Source organism: Dendrobates tinctorius, unplaced genomic scaffold, assembly GCF_039654945.1.
Source record: "Dendrobates tinctorius isolate UK_male_01 unplaced genomic scaffold, ASM3965494v1 ptg000059l, whole genome shotgun sequence".
In the NCBI taxonomy this organism is placed as follows: Eukaryota; Metazoa; Chordata; class Amphibia; order Anura; family Dendrobatidae; genus Dendrobates; species Dendrobates tinctorius.
This window is the reverse complement of record NW_027361727.1, coordinates 11,024,741-11,044,542: the sequence shown is the minus strand read 5'-3', so window position 1 is coordinate 11,044,542 and position 19,802 is coordinate 11,024,741. Positions and strand designations below refer to the sequence as shown.

The following is a 19,802-nucleotide window of genomic DNA, read 5'->3' as shown; positions in this document are numbered from 1 at the left end:
GACCACTGCTCCGTGTACAAGAAGCATGGAGGGATTCGGAAAGCGGTGGCGTGAGCAGCGCACCATCCATACCCCATTGTGGCACCTATGATCTCCGACAGACTCTAAATGCAAATTTTTGCCTTTTTTCTGACATCCATACCAAGGCCTGAGCCATTACTTGTCGCAGGTGACGCTTTGCTACAGTTTTGTCCAGTGATCTGAACAGACTGATACATTGTAGCAAACGAGAAGGCAGAGCGCCAAGGATTTACATTACAGGTGATTGTCTACACTGGATACAATTGTAATAAAATGTTACGTTCCCTATAAGTGACTCATTTAGCAGTGTGCCGGGGGGGGGGGGGGGGGAGGAATTTATCACATTCCCCCAATGCTCAGATTTTAGGGGTTTCTAGAGAAATCTTCTCTGTAAAAAAAGAATAGAATTTACAAGACAATTCTCAAAATGGCAAAAGGTTTCATAGTGCGGAAGTGTGAAAATAGGAAATCCTGGAATGAATCAGTGTTACACAAGAATAGTGCCGGGCCGGGATGCCAGGTAACGATTCCCTCCGTCCCCAGTGCAGAGAGAATCCCGGAACATCAGATGGCAGGAGTTAAGAGCGGGCGACATGGGCGATGACTCGTTATTCCGAGCGGTAATTAGGAGCTGCATGTGCCGAGCATTTCATTCAGATGATTGTACATATTAGACGCAGATAAATAATTCTTACGGTAGAGCCAAACCATGAAGATGGGAGACAATCTCTGACCACCCGGCGGGGGACAATGGCCATCGCTGTGGGCAGAGTTTTGGCCACATACTGTATTGGCCCTACCCTTAGGTTTGGATGAATCATATTAAAAAGACCCTACACCAAAGGCCTCACGATGGGCGATCTGAACAATAGTAAGGAGTCTGCTAAACGTTCATTCAACAGCTGATGAATCATCAAATATAAAGTGGCTCGGACACAACTGAGATAACTAATGGCTAACGCTCAGCTAGCCTACGGCAATCTTCTGACTCCTCTATGGACATTTTTAAACCATCAGTGCAGGAGTAAGCTGCTTGCACAAGGTTGTGGAGGAGCGGGGCAGACTCCAAATAGAGAAGGCAGAGATGGTTTATTATGGTCTCTGCCTTCCTGATGGCTGTATACATAGAGCTGAACAAGTGCTGATTCCGTATATATAGAAAGCGCTGACAGATTTTTCTTTTTCTCCAGACCCAGTATTTTTCATCCCTGAGAGTAGGGAAAGAGCAGAAGCTGCTGGGTCCCATAAGACCCTGGGAGACCATATCCGCTGCTCTACAGTACAGCCAGGAATCTCCCCTGTAACTGGGGTCAATATACTAGCCCCGATTACATACGAAAAAGAAAAAAAGTGGAATACTCAGGGGAGCAGCGGGAATAAAATGAGAAGTACCGGTAAAAAAAAAAAAAAAAAACTGGCCACTTATGACCTGATGACAGGTCCTCTTTAAATGCTGACCTGGGACTCTGACTACACAGGGTTTCTTTGAAGTCTGTAACCATGGAGACACATAGGTCTGCATTAGTAAGGAGAGTACATTTTTAATACAGCACTGTTTGCTAACTTGCTTTACATTTTTCAAAGGGCAATAAATGGGAAAAATCACAGAGCTAGGGGCGTTGAAGATGATAAGTAGGTTCACATCTATCAGTTTGGCTGATGTTCTTGAAAAGTCAACTGCTATCACATCCCGTCCTTCACGGTTTGGCCACACACTTGCACCTTGTACAAACCGTACCCGGATGCACTTTTCCATAAAAGCCATTCAACATTTTCCTAGAACTGTGCCGGAGATTTATTGCTGGACAGGTTAGACACATTCCTCTTCCAAATACATCCACTGGCTGCCGGGCAGCGCACATTCTTATAGCAACATAGATTATTTACTTGTATTTTCTTCTGTGGGAAATGTGCTCGCTTACATACAAGACCATGGTGAAACGGCCGATTATTGCAGACCCAAGAGACTGCATATGTAAGTGTATATGTGTTTTATAGCAACCATGATACCACCATTTGGAATCAATCATTATAAAGTGAGAAATATTATTCAGAAGTGGAAAACATTGAAGACCGTTCGAATCCTTCCCAGGAGTGGACAATTCAGCAATTTCACCCCAAGGTCAGACAGGGCAAAAAAAAAAAAAAAGCCTAAGAGCTACAGCTCAGACTCTAAAGGCCTCAGCGTGTTAAATTATCACATTCATAGCAATACAATTAGAAAAAAAGAGACTGTATGGCTTGTTTGGAATGATTCCCAGGACAAGGCTTCTTCTTTCTAAAAAGAACATGGCAGCACAGCTAAAGTTTGAAAAGTTGCATCTGAATAAACCACAGGATTTCTGGAAATATGTCTATTGGACAGATGAGACCAACGTGAAGATATGTGGCCATAACGCCTGGCACCATGTTTGGGGGGAAAAAAAATCCAAAACACTATATAGACACAGACCGCCAGCCAGGAGTGTTGAGGGGTGATGATTTGGGGATTGTTTTGCTGTCACAGGAACTGCGCACCTTGCAGTCAATCATCCATCTAAAACCTAAAACTGGTTCATGCCACAAGACAAATGATCTCAAGCGCAGCAGCAAATCTACATCAGAAAGGCTGAAAGAGAAAAGAATCAAGGTGCTGCAAGGGCCGAACCACAGTCCAGACCTCTACCCGACAGAAATGCTATGGTGGGACCTTAGGAAAGCAGTGAATAAACCAATGCCTGCAACCCTCAATACACATTAAACAGGGTGTCCACTCCATTATCACTGATCTTTAGGATAGGTCACCAAGCTCTGATAGGTTCGGGGTCCAACACCCAGAACCCCAATCGATCAGTTGTGGCTGGAACTGCTCACTTGTGGAGCTGCTCAGTCTTCTGATAGTGGCTGCAGCAGGGTACCACCTAAGGGTGTACTTAATTTTTCTTCTAAATTTTATCATCTTTGCCGTAGACAAAGAAGCACCAGGGCCAAACAGGATGAGACATATAAAGGGTTAAAAAAAAACGGCGCTGCTGAGGGGTTTTAGCAGTATGGCGGCACAGAGAACGTCAATGGGAGAGCAGCAGATCCTTTAATGATAGGAGCCGTCCTTTCAGCCGCCTCCTGGACGGGTGACACTGATTTTATACAGAGGCACCATTGATAACGTAATGACACAGCCGACCGGCCGACACGTGGACTTAATGGCTATTGTACGAGGAGGAGATACGTAGACGATCTCATTCAGTGCTGGTGGTGGATATTCTGTACATTTCCACTTCAAAAGCAAAAAAAAATAAAAACGGAAAATCCACGGTAAGTTATCTACAAAAAAAATCTTTACTTTTTATCTTTTTTTTCCTTTTTTTTAAATTATTTAAAAAAAAAAAAAAGATAACATTTAAAGATTTGATATTTGCTTCCTGTAGATAATCACTTATCTATTAGTGCAATATTAAAAAAAAAAACATTGCCATCCAGAAACAGTCAACATGCTGCTAATGACAGTTTCAACCCTCATGTTTCACTACATATCTGGAAACTGTCAGCAAGCTGCGGTTCACAGTTTTGCAATTCTTGAGTCACTATTTACAAAGAATATGCCATCATGATGAACAACTAAGACATCCGTATGCTAGAGAGGGAGGGCAGGCGCAGACAGCGTATTTTCGGTCCGAATGTTACTCTATGGGGCCGTGCACATATCGGATCTTCTCCTTGGACAGAGTCGGTCTAGGTTGAAAAAAAATAAACAAATCAGCATGCCCGAGTTTTATCCAATATTCGAATCGTACTCGGCCAATGCGAGTCCATGGGAAACCATCAGACTGCGCTCGGATGACATCTGAGTGCGGTCCGATTTCTGCGCACTAACACAATGGAGAAGATGGAGACATTTTGTTTTCTCCATCTTCTCATCTGAGAGAATCGAATCAGACTATGCCCACGTTAATTTGCATAAACAACCCGATTTTCTCAGACGAGAGAATGCACGGTCGTCCGCAACTGCCCGAAAAGGTGACCGATTTTGTCAGGGGGCAGACAACGGTGTTGTGTGCTATCGGGACGTCCGAATTATACTCCAAATGCAAAGGAAAAAAAAAGGAACGATCGGTTTGGATTTCAATACAACTTGTCTTATGCTTCCACAGAAGATTAGTTGGGGGGGGGGGGGCAAAGAAGTCTGGATGCTGCTGTTTATTCCCATACTGGGGAACATGTGCATGCTCAGCCGAATCTAGCGTGCATGTGTTGGGAGACATAGCAATCAGTGAATCCAGGTATACAGTCACATTTAGAGGGTTACAAGCAGTTTTGAGGAAGAATAATGCCCTGTGATGTTCCCACCTGCTGGACAAAAGAGGGCTTAAAAAAGGAACCATTCCACGCATGAAAGTGGACAACCCCAGCAAACAAATCCCAAGAAAATGAAAACATTAACTTGCTTAATAGGAATGTCCGGTTTATGATCCAACATCCACACGAGAGGCCAAAATCAGGCTCGCCGACTGAACTTTGGTTATGTAAAGAAACTAAATAAAAAGGAGCGAGGAAAGGTTTAGAAAAGAAAATTTCCCCTGTAAGGCTTGTTATTGTTCCCGACATTAGAAGCAGTAGATCCTTTTTCAGTCGCAAACAAAAGCGGATCCGACCCAACCGGCTCCAAATCATAATAAAAAGCCCCCCTACTGTCTTCTCCAGAAGTGGCCGAGGCGCATGCGAGCGGACCCTGGTGCTGCAGGTACGGCCCGGCGGGTGGACGGTTCTCACACGCTCCGGGACATCTGGACGATGTTTGTCCTAAACAAGCGGAACAACAAGAAGACCCAAGAGGACAACGAATACATGGGAACTGCACTAAGATTTATGAGAACACATGAATTACATGGGGATTAATGCTCCCCGCGTCGTACTAAGGTACAGGGTCCAGTTATCGTAACAATGAAACGGGTCAAGTCATTTATCTCCAGCAGTCGCGGATGAAGCCGTAGAAATAGTCCAATTAACGTAGAGAATCTACGCCTGAACCGTGGAGAATACATCACGGTTAGGTGCCGTTCATCTTTCTCCCTATATTTACTTTTAATTCATACAAAGAATAAGGACTTTATAAGTATGTTCCATCCTGAGCCATCTGCTGGAAATTGCAGTAACGGAGCACAACTAAACAGGCAAATCGGCACTAAGATTTTAAAAAGCAGCAAGATATGTTACAGGAGTCCAGAAGTTTTGTACAATTAGAAAAGTGATGCATTGTAAAGCATGGTGGATGAACAAATAAAAGAGCACTTTAATAGCAAAATCAATATGGCTAGGAAACATAATTGCATCTGTAATCTACGCTCCTGGAGTATATGGTCGCTCATTCGTTCATCATATGAAAAAGAAATGTGTGGCCGACAGCCTCCCAGGCAATAATTTATCGCAGGGGTATCTGGGCCGTCACTGCTGAGACCCAATCTAGTCAGGAGGCTTCTTTACAAGGCAAAGCTCCATGGGAAAGAAAAATGCAAAACCGATCACACCTGCCAGACCAGACTCTGCTTTCTCTGGCATGAGATATTTTTTTTTTTTTTTTATCCTTCTTCGGATCTAAAAAGTTTCATCAACTGCTCCATTTACCTACACAGATACATTAATACTAGAGACAGTATGGGACCGTCCCTATTTGGGGTCACCGTGTCACGGTGGGATGGCTTTTACGCTTTTTTTTTTTTTTTTTTTAAATCAAAAAGAGTTTACCAAGTACCCTGGTATCATTTACATGCACTATTGCTTCTTACTTATTTACAGCAGGGTATATGCTCATTTTGTCATTTTGTTTACCTTGGGTGTTGTCTACACAGATACATTGTAGCAAACTTTTAGAACAGAGGAAAGCCGCTTTGTTTATCAAATAAAGGATTGTAAAAAAAAAAAAAGAGGATACATAGTAACAAACACTCAGCCTTGGGAAGGTTTTACAGATTTCTGAGCTTCTGAATAAGAAATGTTCCTATTTACTGACTGTAACCAAAGTTCTTGAAATTATAGGAGAAATTAAACAAAGTGTACGGGAAAGTTTCAGAACTTTTGATGCCGAGTATAGTTAACGTTGCCCCCTTTCCGCTAATCCTATGTATAAACCGCAGAGATATAACCCTGGGAATGTCCGACAGGGATGGAAATGATCGGGAGCAGCAGGATACACAGATCGGCTGCGGATCTTCATGTGAAATGTTGATTCAGAGTCTTTGGTTTGTTAAACACACACGAGATTAGAATCTGAAGCGTGTGCCCGCTATTTGTACGTGATGCCAGGTGGAGGGGGTTTTATTGTCCTAGAGAGATACAATCACCTGTGACAACTCCACCCGCTCCAGCTTCTTTTATAACCTCGAAAACAACCATGTTTTCATTGTCTGGTCAGACAGCTGTTAAAATGTTATAGCCATGATATGAAACATCAATGCCTGGCATGTGATTACACTGGGGGGGTTATTACAGGGGACATCGCAGCTCAGGACGTAACTATAACCCCTAGTATCCATCAGATCTCGCCAAACATGAAGTGTAACTTTGGGAGAACTTTGCTTTGGGGCGCGTTCAGACGTCCAATTTTTATGTACTCAGTGATTTTCACGGATAGCACTTGCACCCGTGATAGTCTATGGGGCCATTCACATGTCAGTGATTTTTCACAGACCGAGAATTCAGTGGAAAATCACAGACATGTCAGATTTTGATCAGTGTTGAATCAAAATCGGTAATGCAAGTCTCTGGGTCTGTAAAAAAAGAAAAATTGTACATTTGTACCCATTTGTGCAGATTTTCTAATGTTTTTGTTACCCGGCTCTCACAGACCCCGACATGTCAACCTCAGATCGAACACTGATCTATGGGTCCGGCAATGAATGACACTGACTTGCTGATTCTCATTATGGGGGGTCCTAAGTGGTCACACAGATGTACCCTGACATAACACCATGTCGCTCAGTCCCCGCTAAGTAGATGGGGGTTCAGATAAAAGGCAGCGGTGACCTGGAGGAAATGGAAACTAAATCACACAATGGAAAATATTTAAAAAAAAAAAAAAAGTCTGGGTGTGAAGGGGCCCCCAGGGACCCACAGTTCAGGAGCGGAGGATGTGGGTTTGGGACAAAGTCCAGGGGTTGGGTCCATGGGGAAGAATAAGACAGTGACGGAGGAAATGGGATTTACAGGATGAGTAGAGAGGATGCGCTGCTTGTCAGCGAGGACTCGGTGGCCATCACTAGAACATTTTATGAATGGGCCTACTTACTTGTGGTTTCCTTCTTCAATAGAGTTATATTTAAAGGAGAATTTCTTCAAAATTAAATACAACCTTGTCACTGCTTTTCAGGACACAGGTATAACCGAACCCCCCCCCCTCCCATAGTGAACAACAAATCACATGAACATTTAAGTTTCTAAGTCGTCCTCTCCAGTAGTAAAAGATTCCGGTTGACAACCCCCAATGTACCCAATTGGGTTGTCAACCAGCTGTCCACACACCATAGAAGACAAAATTGTAAAAGTGTTTCCACCCTCCAACCCCAATGGTTTCCTCTCTCTGTACCGTGTCAGCCTTCACTGACGTTCTAGCACTTAATAATGAACCGGAAAGCTCAGGATGAACAAATCTAGTGATCTGCTTGAGGGTCTCGGGAATGGTAGATCTACATGTGCTACAGTACTGTCAAAAGTTTGGACACCCCTGTTTGTGTAATGGTTTTTCTTGTTCTTGTTGGAATGTGCACGTTGTAGAGTCAGACTGAAGGCACATATGGAAACAAGGAGTAAAGGAACGTGCGTTAAAAAAAAAAAAAAAAGGTGAGTTAATCTTTAGATTCTTATAAAAACCCTGATGACAGCTTTACACCCCCTTTGGCCTTCTCTCCCTGGCACATGGTCAGGTCGTCACCTGGAATGGCTTCCAACAGTCTTGTAGGAGTTCTGGGCACTTGTTGGCTGCTTGGCTTTCACGCTGTCCATCTCATCCCAAACCATGAGTTTGTGAAGGCCATGGGTTCAATCCCTCTCCCTCTTGGTCACAGCCCTTACATGGCCTGGAGTTGTGTCTTGGGTCATTGTCAAACTCAAGAGAACAAGGAAAACCGTTGTATGGACAGGCGTCGGCAAACGTTTGACCGTTGTTGTGTATGTGCACGGGAGGAGAATCCATCTGTCCTCGGATTAGTACCAAGACCTTGTAATCGCTGGGTGCTGACAGGTTTTACATTACTGAAGGAATGAGAGCCGCTCGAAGAACGTATGGCAGCTGGGAACATGACACACGCCTCCATTATCTGCGCCGGATTGACTACCGAGCTTCCAAATTTGTGATTACAGAAGGAGTGGGAAACTACTTAGTCTGGGGGTAACCATTAACATTAGCTTCAACATGGGTCACGCATCCAAAATTCCTTGTGTGCCGCAGCTACATCGCAGGTGAATACGGCCACACTAAGTCATAAATAGTCAAAAACATTTGGATTTTTGGGGATTTGCTCGGGGTATTACCAAGGTGACCCCATATACTTGCACAGCCACTGCTACATATATGGCCATACGTCACAGAAGAAGATCAGAAATCCTCCCGACGTGTGCACACACAGTGTTACAGCTTCTCAATGTGATAAATACTGGGGCACAGGCAGAAAAAGGGTCAAATAAAAAGTGAATGTTGTCAGATCAAGGGAGGAAAACGACAATAGAAACCCCTCTGGTTTTACTGATATTTTGTAATGACTTATTTCTCCTGAACTGGAGGCGGAAATGTTTTCCAATCTCTTTCAGGAAATCCTGTATGAGGCATACACTAGGGCCCGGCTATACGGTCAACACAAGACTACAACTCCCATCATGCTCTGATGGGAACGTGCTGCCCAATCTAACACATAACGGCAATCCACATCAGCACAAAGAAATGACGCAGGAATCCGATGGCAGCAGCCGAAGAGAATGCAGGGGGGTGGGTGGCGGTGGTCGGGGGGTGGCTTTTGGACAATGAACATCTTTTGTTCAGTCCGGTCTAAATGTCAGAAGAGGCCTCAATACATACAAATCAAGAGTCTGAATGGATGGAAGGAGGTAAAACTCGAACAGATACCAAACCCATCGGGGAAGGACGAATCAATCCTCCCATATGAACGGAATAATCAGTCTACTAACAATATTAGTTCATGGAAAAGTTCTGCAATCAAAAGTACAGTATTATCATTGGGTATCAACGTCACATTTTGCAAGATCTCAGACAGCTGTCAGTGAATAGGAAATCTGCAAAGAGGAAAGATACTCATAGCCAGGCATCAATTGTATCGAGTCTAGATTACACTTCCTGCTCCGATACATTGTAGCAAACTAGCAAGTCAGGAAAGAGATGTGAGCTACTCAGTTTTTACCCTGAGGACCTGAAATATCACTGTACTGATAAATCATGTAACTTAACCCCTTCATGACCCAGCCTATTTTGACCTTAATGACCTGGCCATTTTTTGCAATTCTGACCAGTGTCCCTTTATGAGGTAATAACTCTGGAACGCTTCAACGCATCCTAGCGATTCCGAGATTGTTTTTTCGTGACATATTGGGCTTCATGTTAGTGGTAAATTTAGGTCGATAATTTTTGCGTTTATTTGTGAAAAAAATCAGAAATTTGGTGAAAATTTTGAAAATTTCGCAATTTTCAAATTTTGAATTTTTATTCTGTTAAACTAGAGAGTTATGTAACACAAAATAGTTACTAAATAACATTTCCCACATGTCTACTTTACATCAGTACAATTTTGGAAGCAAAATATTTTTTTGTTAGGAAGTTATAAGGGTTAAAAGTTGACCAGTGATTTCTCATTTTTACAACAAAATTTACAAAACCATTTTTTTTAGGGACCACCTCACATTTGAAGTCACTTTGAGGGGTCTATATGGCAGAAAATACCCAAAAGTGACACCATTCTAAAAACTGAACCCCTCAAGCTACTCAAAACCACATTCAAGAAGATTATTAACCATTCAGGTGTTTCACAGCAGCTAAAGCAATGTGGAAGGAAAAAATGGACATTTTAATTTTTCCAACACAAATTTTCTTTCAGCATCAATTTTTTCATTTTCACATGGGCAACAGGATAAAATGGATCCTAAAATTTGTTGGGCAATTTCTCCTGAGTACCCCGATAACTCATATGTGGTTAAAAACCACTGTTTGGGCGCATGGCAGGGCTCAGAAGGGAAGGAGCGCCATTTGACTTTTTGAATGGAAAATATGCTGGAATATTTAGCGCGTGCCATGTCGTGTTTGGAGAGCCCCTGTGCGCCTAAGCACTGGAGCTCCCCCACAAGTGACCCCATTTTGGAAACTAGACCCCCCCAAGGAACTTATCTAGATGCATAGTGATCACTTTGAACCCCCAGGTGCTTCTCAAATTGATCCGTAAAAAAAAAAAAGAAAAGTACTTTTTTTTCACAAAAATTATCTTTTAGCCTCAGTTTTTTCATTTTCACATGGGCAACAGGATAAAATGGATCCTAAAATTTGTTGGGCAATTTATCCTGAGTACACTGATACCTCATATGTGGTCATAAACCACTGTTTGGGTGCACGGCAGGGCCCGGAAGGGAAGGAGCACCATTTGACTTTTTGAATGGAAAATTAGCTCCAATCGTTATCGGACACCATGTCGCGTTTGGAGAGCCCCTGTGTGCCTAAACATTGGAGCTCCCCCACAAGTGATACCATTTTGGAAACTAGACCCCTTAAGGAACTTATCTAGATGTGTAGTGAGCACTTTGAACCCCCAAGTGCTTCACAAAAGTTTATAACATAGAGCAGTGAAAATAAAAAATCATTTTTTTCCTCAAAAATGATTTTTTAGCACGCTATTCTTTATTTTCACAAGGGTAACAGGAGAAATTGGACCACAAAAGTTGTTGTCCAGTTTGTCCTGAGTACACTGGTACCCCATATGTGGGGGGGGGGGGCACTGTTTGGGTGCACGGCAGGGCGCAGAAGGGAATGAGCGCCATTTGACTTTTTGAAATGAAAATTAGCTCCAATCGTTAGCGGACACCATGTCGTGTTTGGAGAGCCCCTGTGTGCCTAAACTTTGGAGCTCCCCCACAAATGACCCCATTTTGGAAACTAGACCCCCTAAGGAACTTATCTAGATGCATAGTGAGCACTTTGAACCCCCAGGTGATTCACAGAAGTTTATAATGCAGAGCATTAAAAAAAAATTTTTAGTTGGCAATTTTTTATTTTCACAAGGGTACTAGGATAAATTGGACCCCAAAAGTTGTTGTCCAGTTTGTCCTGAGTGCGCTGGTACCCCATATGTGGGGGGGAACCACTGTTTGAGCACTCATTGGGGCTCAGCAGGGAAGTAGTGACATTCTGAAATGCTGACTTTGATGGAATGGTCTGCGGGCGTCATGTTACATTTGCTGAGCCCCTGTGTGCCTAAACAGTAGAAACCCCCCACAAGTGACCCCATATTGGAAACTAGACCCCCCAAGGAACTTATCTAGATGTGTCGTGAGCACCTTGAACCCCCAAGTGCTTCACAGAAGTTTATAACGCAGAGCCGTGAAAATAAAAAAATCATTTTTTTCCCTCAAAAAAAAATTACTTTTAGCACGCAATTTTTTTTTTCACAAAAGTAACAGGATAAATTGGACCCCAAAAGTTGTTGTCCAGTTTGTCCTGAGTACGCTGATACCCCATATGTGGGGAGGGACCACTGTTTGGGCACACGTCGGGGCTCGGAAGGGAAGTAGTGACATTTTGAAATACCGACTTGATCGAATGGTCTGCGGGCATCATGTTATGTTTGCAGAGCCTCTGATGTGCCTAAACAGTGGAAACCCCCCACAAGTGACCCTATTTTGGAAACTAGACCACCCAAGGAATTTATCTAGATGTGTGGTGAGCAGCACTTTGAACCCCCAAGTGCTTCACAGAAGTTTATAATGCAGAACCGTGAAAATAAAGAATCTTTTCCTCAAAAAATGATTTTTTTAGCCCGCAATTTTTTATTTTCACAATGGTAACAGGAGAAATTGGACCCCAAAAGTTGTTGTCCAATTTGTACTGAGTACACTGGTACCCAATATGTGGGGAGGGACCATTGTTTGGGCACACGTCAGGGCTCGGAATGGAAGTAGTGACGTTTTGAAATGCAGACTTTGATGGAATAGTCTGCGGTCGTCATTACGTTTGCAGAGCCCCTGATGTGCCTAAACAGTGGAAACCCCCCACAAGTGACCCCATTTTGGAAACTAGACCTTCCAAGGAACTTGTGTAGATGTATGGTGAGCACTTTCAACCCCCAAGTGCTTCACAGAAGTTTATAATGCAGAGACGTGAAAATGAAAAAAACCTTTTTTTTCCACAAAAATAATTTTTTAGCCCCCAATTTTTTTATTTTCCCCAGGGTAATAGGAGAAATTAGTCCCCAAAAGTTGTTGTGCAATTTTTCCTGAGTACGCTGATACCCCATATGTGGGGGTAAACCACTGTTTGGGCACACGTTGGGGCTTGGAAGGGAGGGAGCACCATTTGACTTTTTGAACGCAAAATTGGCTGGAATCAATGGTTGCACCATATCGCGTTTGGAGACCCCATGATGTGCCTAAACAGTGGAAACCCCTCAATTCTAACTCCAACACTAACCCTAACACACCCCTAACCACAACCCTAACCCCAACACATCCCTAACCCTAATCCCAACCCTAACCATAACCCCAACACTAACCATAACACTAACCACAAGCCTAACCCTAATTCTAACCCTAACCCTAATTCCAACCCTAACCCTAATGGAAAAAAAAATTAAAAATATTTTCTTTATTTTATTAGTTATGCCTACCTATGGGGGTGATAATCGGGGGGGTTCATTTACTTTTTATTTCATTTTGATCACTGTGAGAGTGATCAAAATGAAATAATGGAATCTGCAGCCGGCAGATTCGGGCGGGCACACTGCGCATGCGCCCGCCATTTTCTAAGATGGCAGCGCCCATGAACTGGACCCACCGGACACCGGGAGCGACGGGGGGACTTAGAAGGTGCCGGGGGCGGTGAGAGTGGGTGAGGGGGTTATCGGAAGATGGCGGGGAGCAGAGGGAATGGGAGGGGGGGCAGATGATGACAGCGGCAGCAGATCGCCGCTGTCATTCAGTTGCGGGGGGGCGATCGCCGGTGGGGAGGGGGGTCGAATCGGTGTCTCCAGCCATGTCTGATGCTACTGCAGCATCGGCCATGGCTGGATTGTAGTATTTCATCAATTTTCATTGATGAAATATTACTATCGCTCTGATTGGCTGTTAAAACTGAAACAGTCAATCAGAGAGATTGTAGCCATGTGGGGGCGAAGCCACGCCCCCTGTGGTGAATTACAAAGCCCACTGTATCTGCGGGTCAGGTGACCTTTCATTGACCCCGGTCACCCGACCCGCAGGGGGACCTATGCGTCATAGGTCGGATTGGCACCGACTTTCATGACGCATATGCTATGTCACAGGTCGGGAACCGGTTAAAGAGCCCCTTCACTTACCAAACATGTCACTTTTTTATTGGTGTAAATGCCGCTGTTCTCCTTAATCCGGCGCTGTTTTTCTTTTGTTTCTGCGCCTCTCCGTTCCTGATTTATGGGCTGTTCTTCCCAATATATAAATTTAGTCTTGTCAACTGGGCGTGGCCTTCAAGACCACACCCACTTGGCCAAGGAGACCTAATTTTTTTATACAGGGAAGAAGGGGGGTCATATCTCAGGAACGAGAGGCGTGTTTGCGTGGGATTCCTTCCACATTCCAAAGACATACTGATAGGGAATTTAGTTTGTGAGCCCCAATGGGGACAGCGATGATAATGTCTGTAAAGCTCTGTAGAATTAATGGCGCTAAAAATAAATAAATTTACATCTTTAATTAGAAAACACTTATTGCAGAAAACTGAAGAATTATCTTGAAAAATTCCTTTAATCTGACGCCCATGATAGGATAATGGGGTCAGATTAACAAATATTCTGGATTTGACTAGATAGTCCTAGAAAAAGTCTATACAAATCTTATGTAAGAAGGTAGAAAACGCTCAGGAAACCTAAAATAAACAGATGAAACCATATTCTATCAATTCCACACATAAGACATTTATTGTCCAAGTCTCCTGACCTGAAATTAACGTGATAAGTGGTTACTCTTGTCAATTGCTTGTAAAAACGTTGCAGTTTCCTTGCTATTAAAAATCTTTTCTGTTCAAGACCAGAGGGACTTTTTATTCTGTATAAGGCTTGCTGCTTAGGTTACCAGCCATTTCTGCAGCCTATGAGAAGTGGATGGACTCCTAGAAAAGGAAAGCTGCACTTCCAAGTTCTTTCCTGTAGAGCTTGTAAGTGCTGCTCAGAAGCAGGCTGGAGACTTTTGGTTTTTACAAAGTTCAAGGCTTTAACTTTTATAGTGATAATTTGCATTAACTCTAGATTACAATTAAGAGTGATGAGACGAATTGTAAAAAAAATCTCTTGCCAAAAAAAAAAAAATAAATAAAAAACAAAGTAATTTCAACCGAATTTCAGAATTGCCACAAAATGACCTACTTACATCATTTCAATAACTTTTTTTCAGGAGAAAGCATTAACGAGGACAAGGCAGCTGATTTCACTGTCATGTTCATTGGATTAGAAAAGCAAACTGGTTGCTTAAAAAGGGGGCTGGTGCTGGAAATCAATATCTTCTTCTGCTATTATGTCCAAGGAAACACGTGCATTCGTCATTGCTTTAAATCAAAAAGGCTTTACCAGCAGGAACATTGCCTCTAAATCAACCATTTATTGGATCATCAAAGAAAGTTTCAATTGCGGTGAAGAAAGCTTCAGGGCACACAAGAAAGTCCAACAGGTGCCAGGACCGTCTCCTAAAGAGGATTCAGCAGTAGGATGGAGACCATGTCACAAGCTAAAAGTGCTAAGTGGCTCGGTGAACTAAACTTTGCAATTTTGGGTCCATGGCCAGCAAACTCCCTCAAGATCCCACCAATCCTTTCTCTTACTGGATACAAATGGATCTTCCTCCTGTTTTTGTTAAACCTTTTCAATTTTATTATGTGTTCGATTTCCATCGCTCGGATATTTTTCCCAAAATGGGCAGTTTTAGTTTTTCCCGTAAAAAGAAATTCTTAAAAAAAAAAAAAAAAACTGGTGGACAAACAAAAACAGAAATTGTGATTAGCTCCAAGCACTGATTAGGCAAGAATTGGTGGTGATCAGTCCAGATTTGGCCCGGAAGCCAACATCCAGAGGCCAGGGTGAAGGGCAGGAGTGTTAAAAAATAGAGTCAACTCTGAAAATACTGAGTCTTTGCATAAACTTCATATATTTGTTGATAAAAGTAATCTTCCTTCAATAGCATGCCGCTCCTTGGCCATCCGGCTTCCTGCTTGCCAGGGGTGCAACGCTCCCAAAAATGAACACTTCAGTGAGACTGGAACTGGAAAAAGCCAAAAATGTGTACAGCCTCAGTGCTGCAGTTGTAAGCTTTACAGCAAACAGCTTTCAAGCTCTGTTCTCCTCATCTAGGTAATCAACCTCAGACTGCAGAGTTGGCCGGTAACCTTGGCAACTAGCAATAAACGATAGAATTAAAAATCTTTCCGCTCTCGAGAACAAATAGGATTTTTCACAAGAACGTAAATCAAAGTTGCGTGCTGTCCTTACAAGCACTTAAGAACATTTAAGAACTTGAGACGACCCCTTTAATTACATAATTAGTTTTACTTCCCTGAATTACAGAGTGAAAACTGGCACCAGATTTACGGCTCACCATAGAGATTAACTAAAATTTAGAGGAATTGTCCATAAAATAGTAATGGATTTAGGTGGCTTGCCCTGTATGAATTTAGCATACAGACTTTTTTTTGATCACAGGTCACGGTCAGTTCTCTTCGTAAGAAGCGGAAACTTCTATGTGGTCACAAAAAACTTCTGCTTTTTCTCTACATCACGAGATTTCTGAAAGATCTAAAGGAAACCGAGATTTCTAAAAATGGGGGAAAAAAAAAAAGGATAAAGGACAAGTCCAGTGCTCTATGAATGAACTTAACAGGGTTTCCAGAATTAAGAAACCATAACTGCTGTGCCACATTCATGCTTAACCCCATTCACTTCAATAGGACTGAGCTGTGATCACTGGCAACTTAATACCAAGGTCCATAGGTCTCAGTCCACCGATGCTGCCGAACGCCCACCGCGCCCAGACAGCTCCCTCCGGGCTGACGGTGTGGCCAGAAGCCTATAGCTCGTTGCTGACGGTAGGGCTGCAGGTCGCAGCTGTTACTTCACAATATGCCCAAAAAAACGAATACGTGATATCTCTATGACAACCATGATATCGCATCCCCATAAAAATTACTGACGCCACGTGAATAACATCTCTCCTTATTTTCACTAGCAGTGACTGCATTATAACTTTGCTCCTTGCTATGACCAGTGACTCCAGGTCGGCTGCATAGTCTGCTGGAGTCTATAGAGTCTGAAATCCTAGTTCTGAAATCTCATCAGAGGCTCAGGCTACTGAGCTTTGGTCCATGGGTTTAGGCAGATGTTGCAGCAAATCTGCATGTAATACATGGACAATGTAGCAGCAGTCTGAACCTGTGATGAGAGAAGGTGGATTCAGACCACCATAGACTCCATTAGACCATAACCAGTCAGAGCAGTCGGTACACCGGACAGTTACATGGCACTTGCTTCATGCAACAGTTGCAGAAACAGGGTAGCGCAGATGCTCGGTGATATCTGAGGCCCCATGTTCAGTGACCGGAGCTGGATGGCATTATTTATGGCTCAGCCATGAAAGTTCCAGATAGAAAACACCCTTCTAATGACAAGTTCTGCAACTATCTAATAGACTGTGTTTTAACAACTCTCCATATTCAAAATCACTATGGATAAAAACAATATGGTCCAGAAGGAATAACACATGCATAAGAGGGGAACAGTCACAGACCATGAGCCAGCTGCAACAGAGGAGGACGAGGATGTACGCAAAGTCACAGTGATGACCCACGTCAGGGTCGGCAGCTAAACTGACCCGGAATGAGACCGAAAAAAATGACCTAATGGAACATTTCACCACCAGACGCTGCGGGACGTCTCGTCACTTACTGGGATTACACTGGTGTCAGGGAGAACACCGGATTTTCACCTGCAGTGACCAGTATGGCTGCACTTCACGTTGTCATTTTTGCAGAAATGGCCTCAACAAAAAAAAATACACGATGACCGAGCTGTCGCCAAAGTCCTGAATTACTAACACACAGGGAATATCTGAGAAATCTTTAGTCACTTCAAAGACTGAGTGGAAAGTTCCCACTCCAGAGCTGCAGACATTTGGGCAATGAACCAGGAACCCAGCCTTTGCCAGTGGCAGAGATCATTATGGTGAATATGACGACACTGGCAACAATGAATTCGCCTCTGCATCAAAGGAAACAACAGGCAAGAGGGCTCCTATGCCCAATGTGGACAGCGCCTAGAGCGACGCGTGCGGAGCCAGGTGCAGGGGGCGACGCACAATCCAATGTGCACCCATTAAAGTAAGATATAAGAGCCCAGGGACCTCAATACAACACAGGCAAACAATGCACACTGGAAGCCACCCTAACAATCATAGAGAGGAGTGAAAGCTCTGGCCCATGGATTTGTTGGCCACACCATGGCTCAGTGGGTGCAGAAACCACTCCTGTACGCCGCGGCTCAGTGGGTGCAGACACCTCTCCTGCACACCACGGACTCAATGGGCGCATCTCCTGCATGCTGTGGCTCAGTGGGCGCATCTCCTGCACGCAGTGGCTCAGTGGGCGCATCTCCTGCACGCTGTGGCTCAGTGCGCGCATCTCCTGCACGCTGTGGCTCAGTGCGCGCATCTCCTGCATGCTGTGGCTCAGTGGGCGCATCTCCTGCACGCAGTGGCTCAGTGGGCGCATCTCCTGCACGCTGTGGCTCAGTGCGCGCATCTCCTGCACGCTGTGGCTCAGTGGGCGCATCTCCTGCACGCTGTGGCTCAGTGCGCGCATCTCCTGCATGCTGTGGCTCAGTGGGCGCATCTCCTGCACGCTGTGGCTCAGTGGGCGCATCTCCTGCACGCTGTGGCTCAGTGGGCGCATCTCCTGCACGCTGTGGCTCAGTGGGCGCATCTCCTGCACGCAGTGGCTCAGTGGGCGCATCTCCTGCACGCTGTGGCTCAGTGCGCGCATCTCCTGCATGCTGTGGCTCAGTGGGCGCATCTCCTGCACGCTGTGGCTCAGTGGGCGCATCTCCTGCACGCTGTGGCTTAGTGCGCGCATCTCCTGCATGCTGTGGCTCAGTGGGCGCATCTCCTGCACGCAGTGGCTCAGTGGGCGCATCTCCTGCACGCTGTGGCTCAGTGGGCGCATCTCCTGCATGCTGTGGCTCAGTGGGCGCATCTCCTGCACGCAGTGGCTCAGTGGGCGCATCTCCTGCACGCAGTGGCTCAGTGGGCGCATCTCCTGCACGCTGTGGCTCAGTGGGCGCATCTCCTGCACGCTGTGGCTCAGTGGGCACACACTGTAACCCTCATTATCGGGCCCAGTGGATGATATTAGGGACATCCCCTTAGTGGTGCCTACCCTCTGACAGCCGTGCTGCAGCCCTATGCTGGAGAGGACATCCCCCTGCGTCACTCAGGATGTGACATGAGGGGAGGGAGACATTCCCAATTTACAAAACACAGGGGTAGTGGCTGGACGGGGATAACAACTGCAACTCCCCCCAAACTGAACACATAGTTTGTGCCAACCGTAGTAAAATGCACGGAGAGGAAGGCCCCACATATATCGGGGGGGGGGGGGCAGTAATGAGCAGTAGCATCCCCATCACGTCACAACACAGCCAGTCCAGCTGAAGCAGCGGCACTGTGAGGCCGCACATACCTGTCTTCTCATGGTCGTATCCCACCACTATGAAGTAGTCAGCCAGCCTCGCCATGGCTGCCAGCAATCCTCCCTTCCCACGGAAAATCTCAGCATCTTGGCCGCTGCAGCTCGGCCATGTTTGAGGGGCACAGTACCCTACTGACTACCGCGCAGGCGCGGACAGATCCGAGACTACTGAGCATGCGCGGGGGGAATCTACTTGGGGGGGGGAGAAGAAGGGGGCGGGAGCCTGACACGAAGAGACGGTGTGCGGCGTGAGAATGCGTGCGTTATGTGTGCGATATATGTATAGCCCTGCACTGTGCAATATGGACCTCTAGCCCTGTGCGATATATGTATAGCCCTGCACTTTGTATACATGCATAGTCCTATGCAATATATACCTTTAGCCCTGTGCATACATGTACAGTGTCAGACTGAGGAACATTGGGCCCACCTTTCTCCCCCACTCAAGAGCCCCATGGAAGCTGCGAGGTTTACACTATGAACTCTCCTAAAGAAGAAGCTAGGGCCCACCGGAGGATTCTCTGGTGGGCCAGTCCAACCCTGTACATGTATAGCCCTGCACTGTGCAATATATACATATAGCCCTGCACTGTGCAATATATACATCTAGCCCTGCACTGTGCAATATATACATCTAGCCCTGCACTGTGCAATATATACATATAGCCCTGCACTGTGCAATATATACATATAGCCCTGCACTGTGCAATATATACATATAGCCCTGCACTGTGCAATATATACATATAGCCCTGCACTGTGCAATATATACATATAGCCCTGCACTGTGCAATATATACCTATAGCCCTGCACTGTGCAATATATACATATAGGCCTGCACTGTGC

At 44.8% G+C, this 19,802-nt stretch overlaps 1 protein-coding gene across 5 annotated transcripts in view; it reads right to left on the bottom strand.

The window, feature by feature from the left end:
- The window catches only part of SBF2 (SET binding factor 2), a 312,854-nt gene extending 293,740 nt beyond the window's left edge, over positions 1–19,114 (bottom strand). For all 5 annotated transcript variants that reach the window (XM_073578404.1, XM_073578400.1, XM_073578401.1 and 2 more), the window contains exon 1: positions 18,947–19,114. In XM_073578404.1, coding sequence (XP_073434505.1) covers positions 18,947–19,001 — 55 coding nt within the window. In that variant the 5' untranslated portion in view covers positions 19,002–19,114. The remainder of the gene's footprint in view (positions 1–18,946) is intronic.
- Between the last annotated feature and the right edge of the window lie 688 nt (positions 19,115–19,802).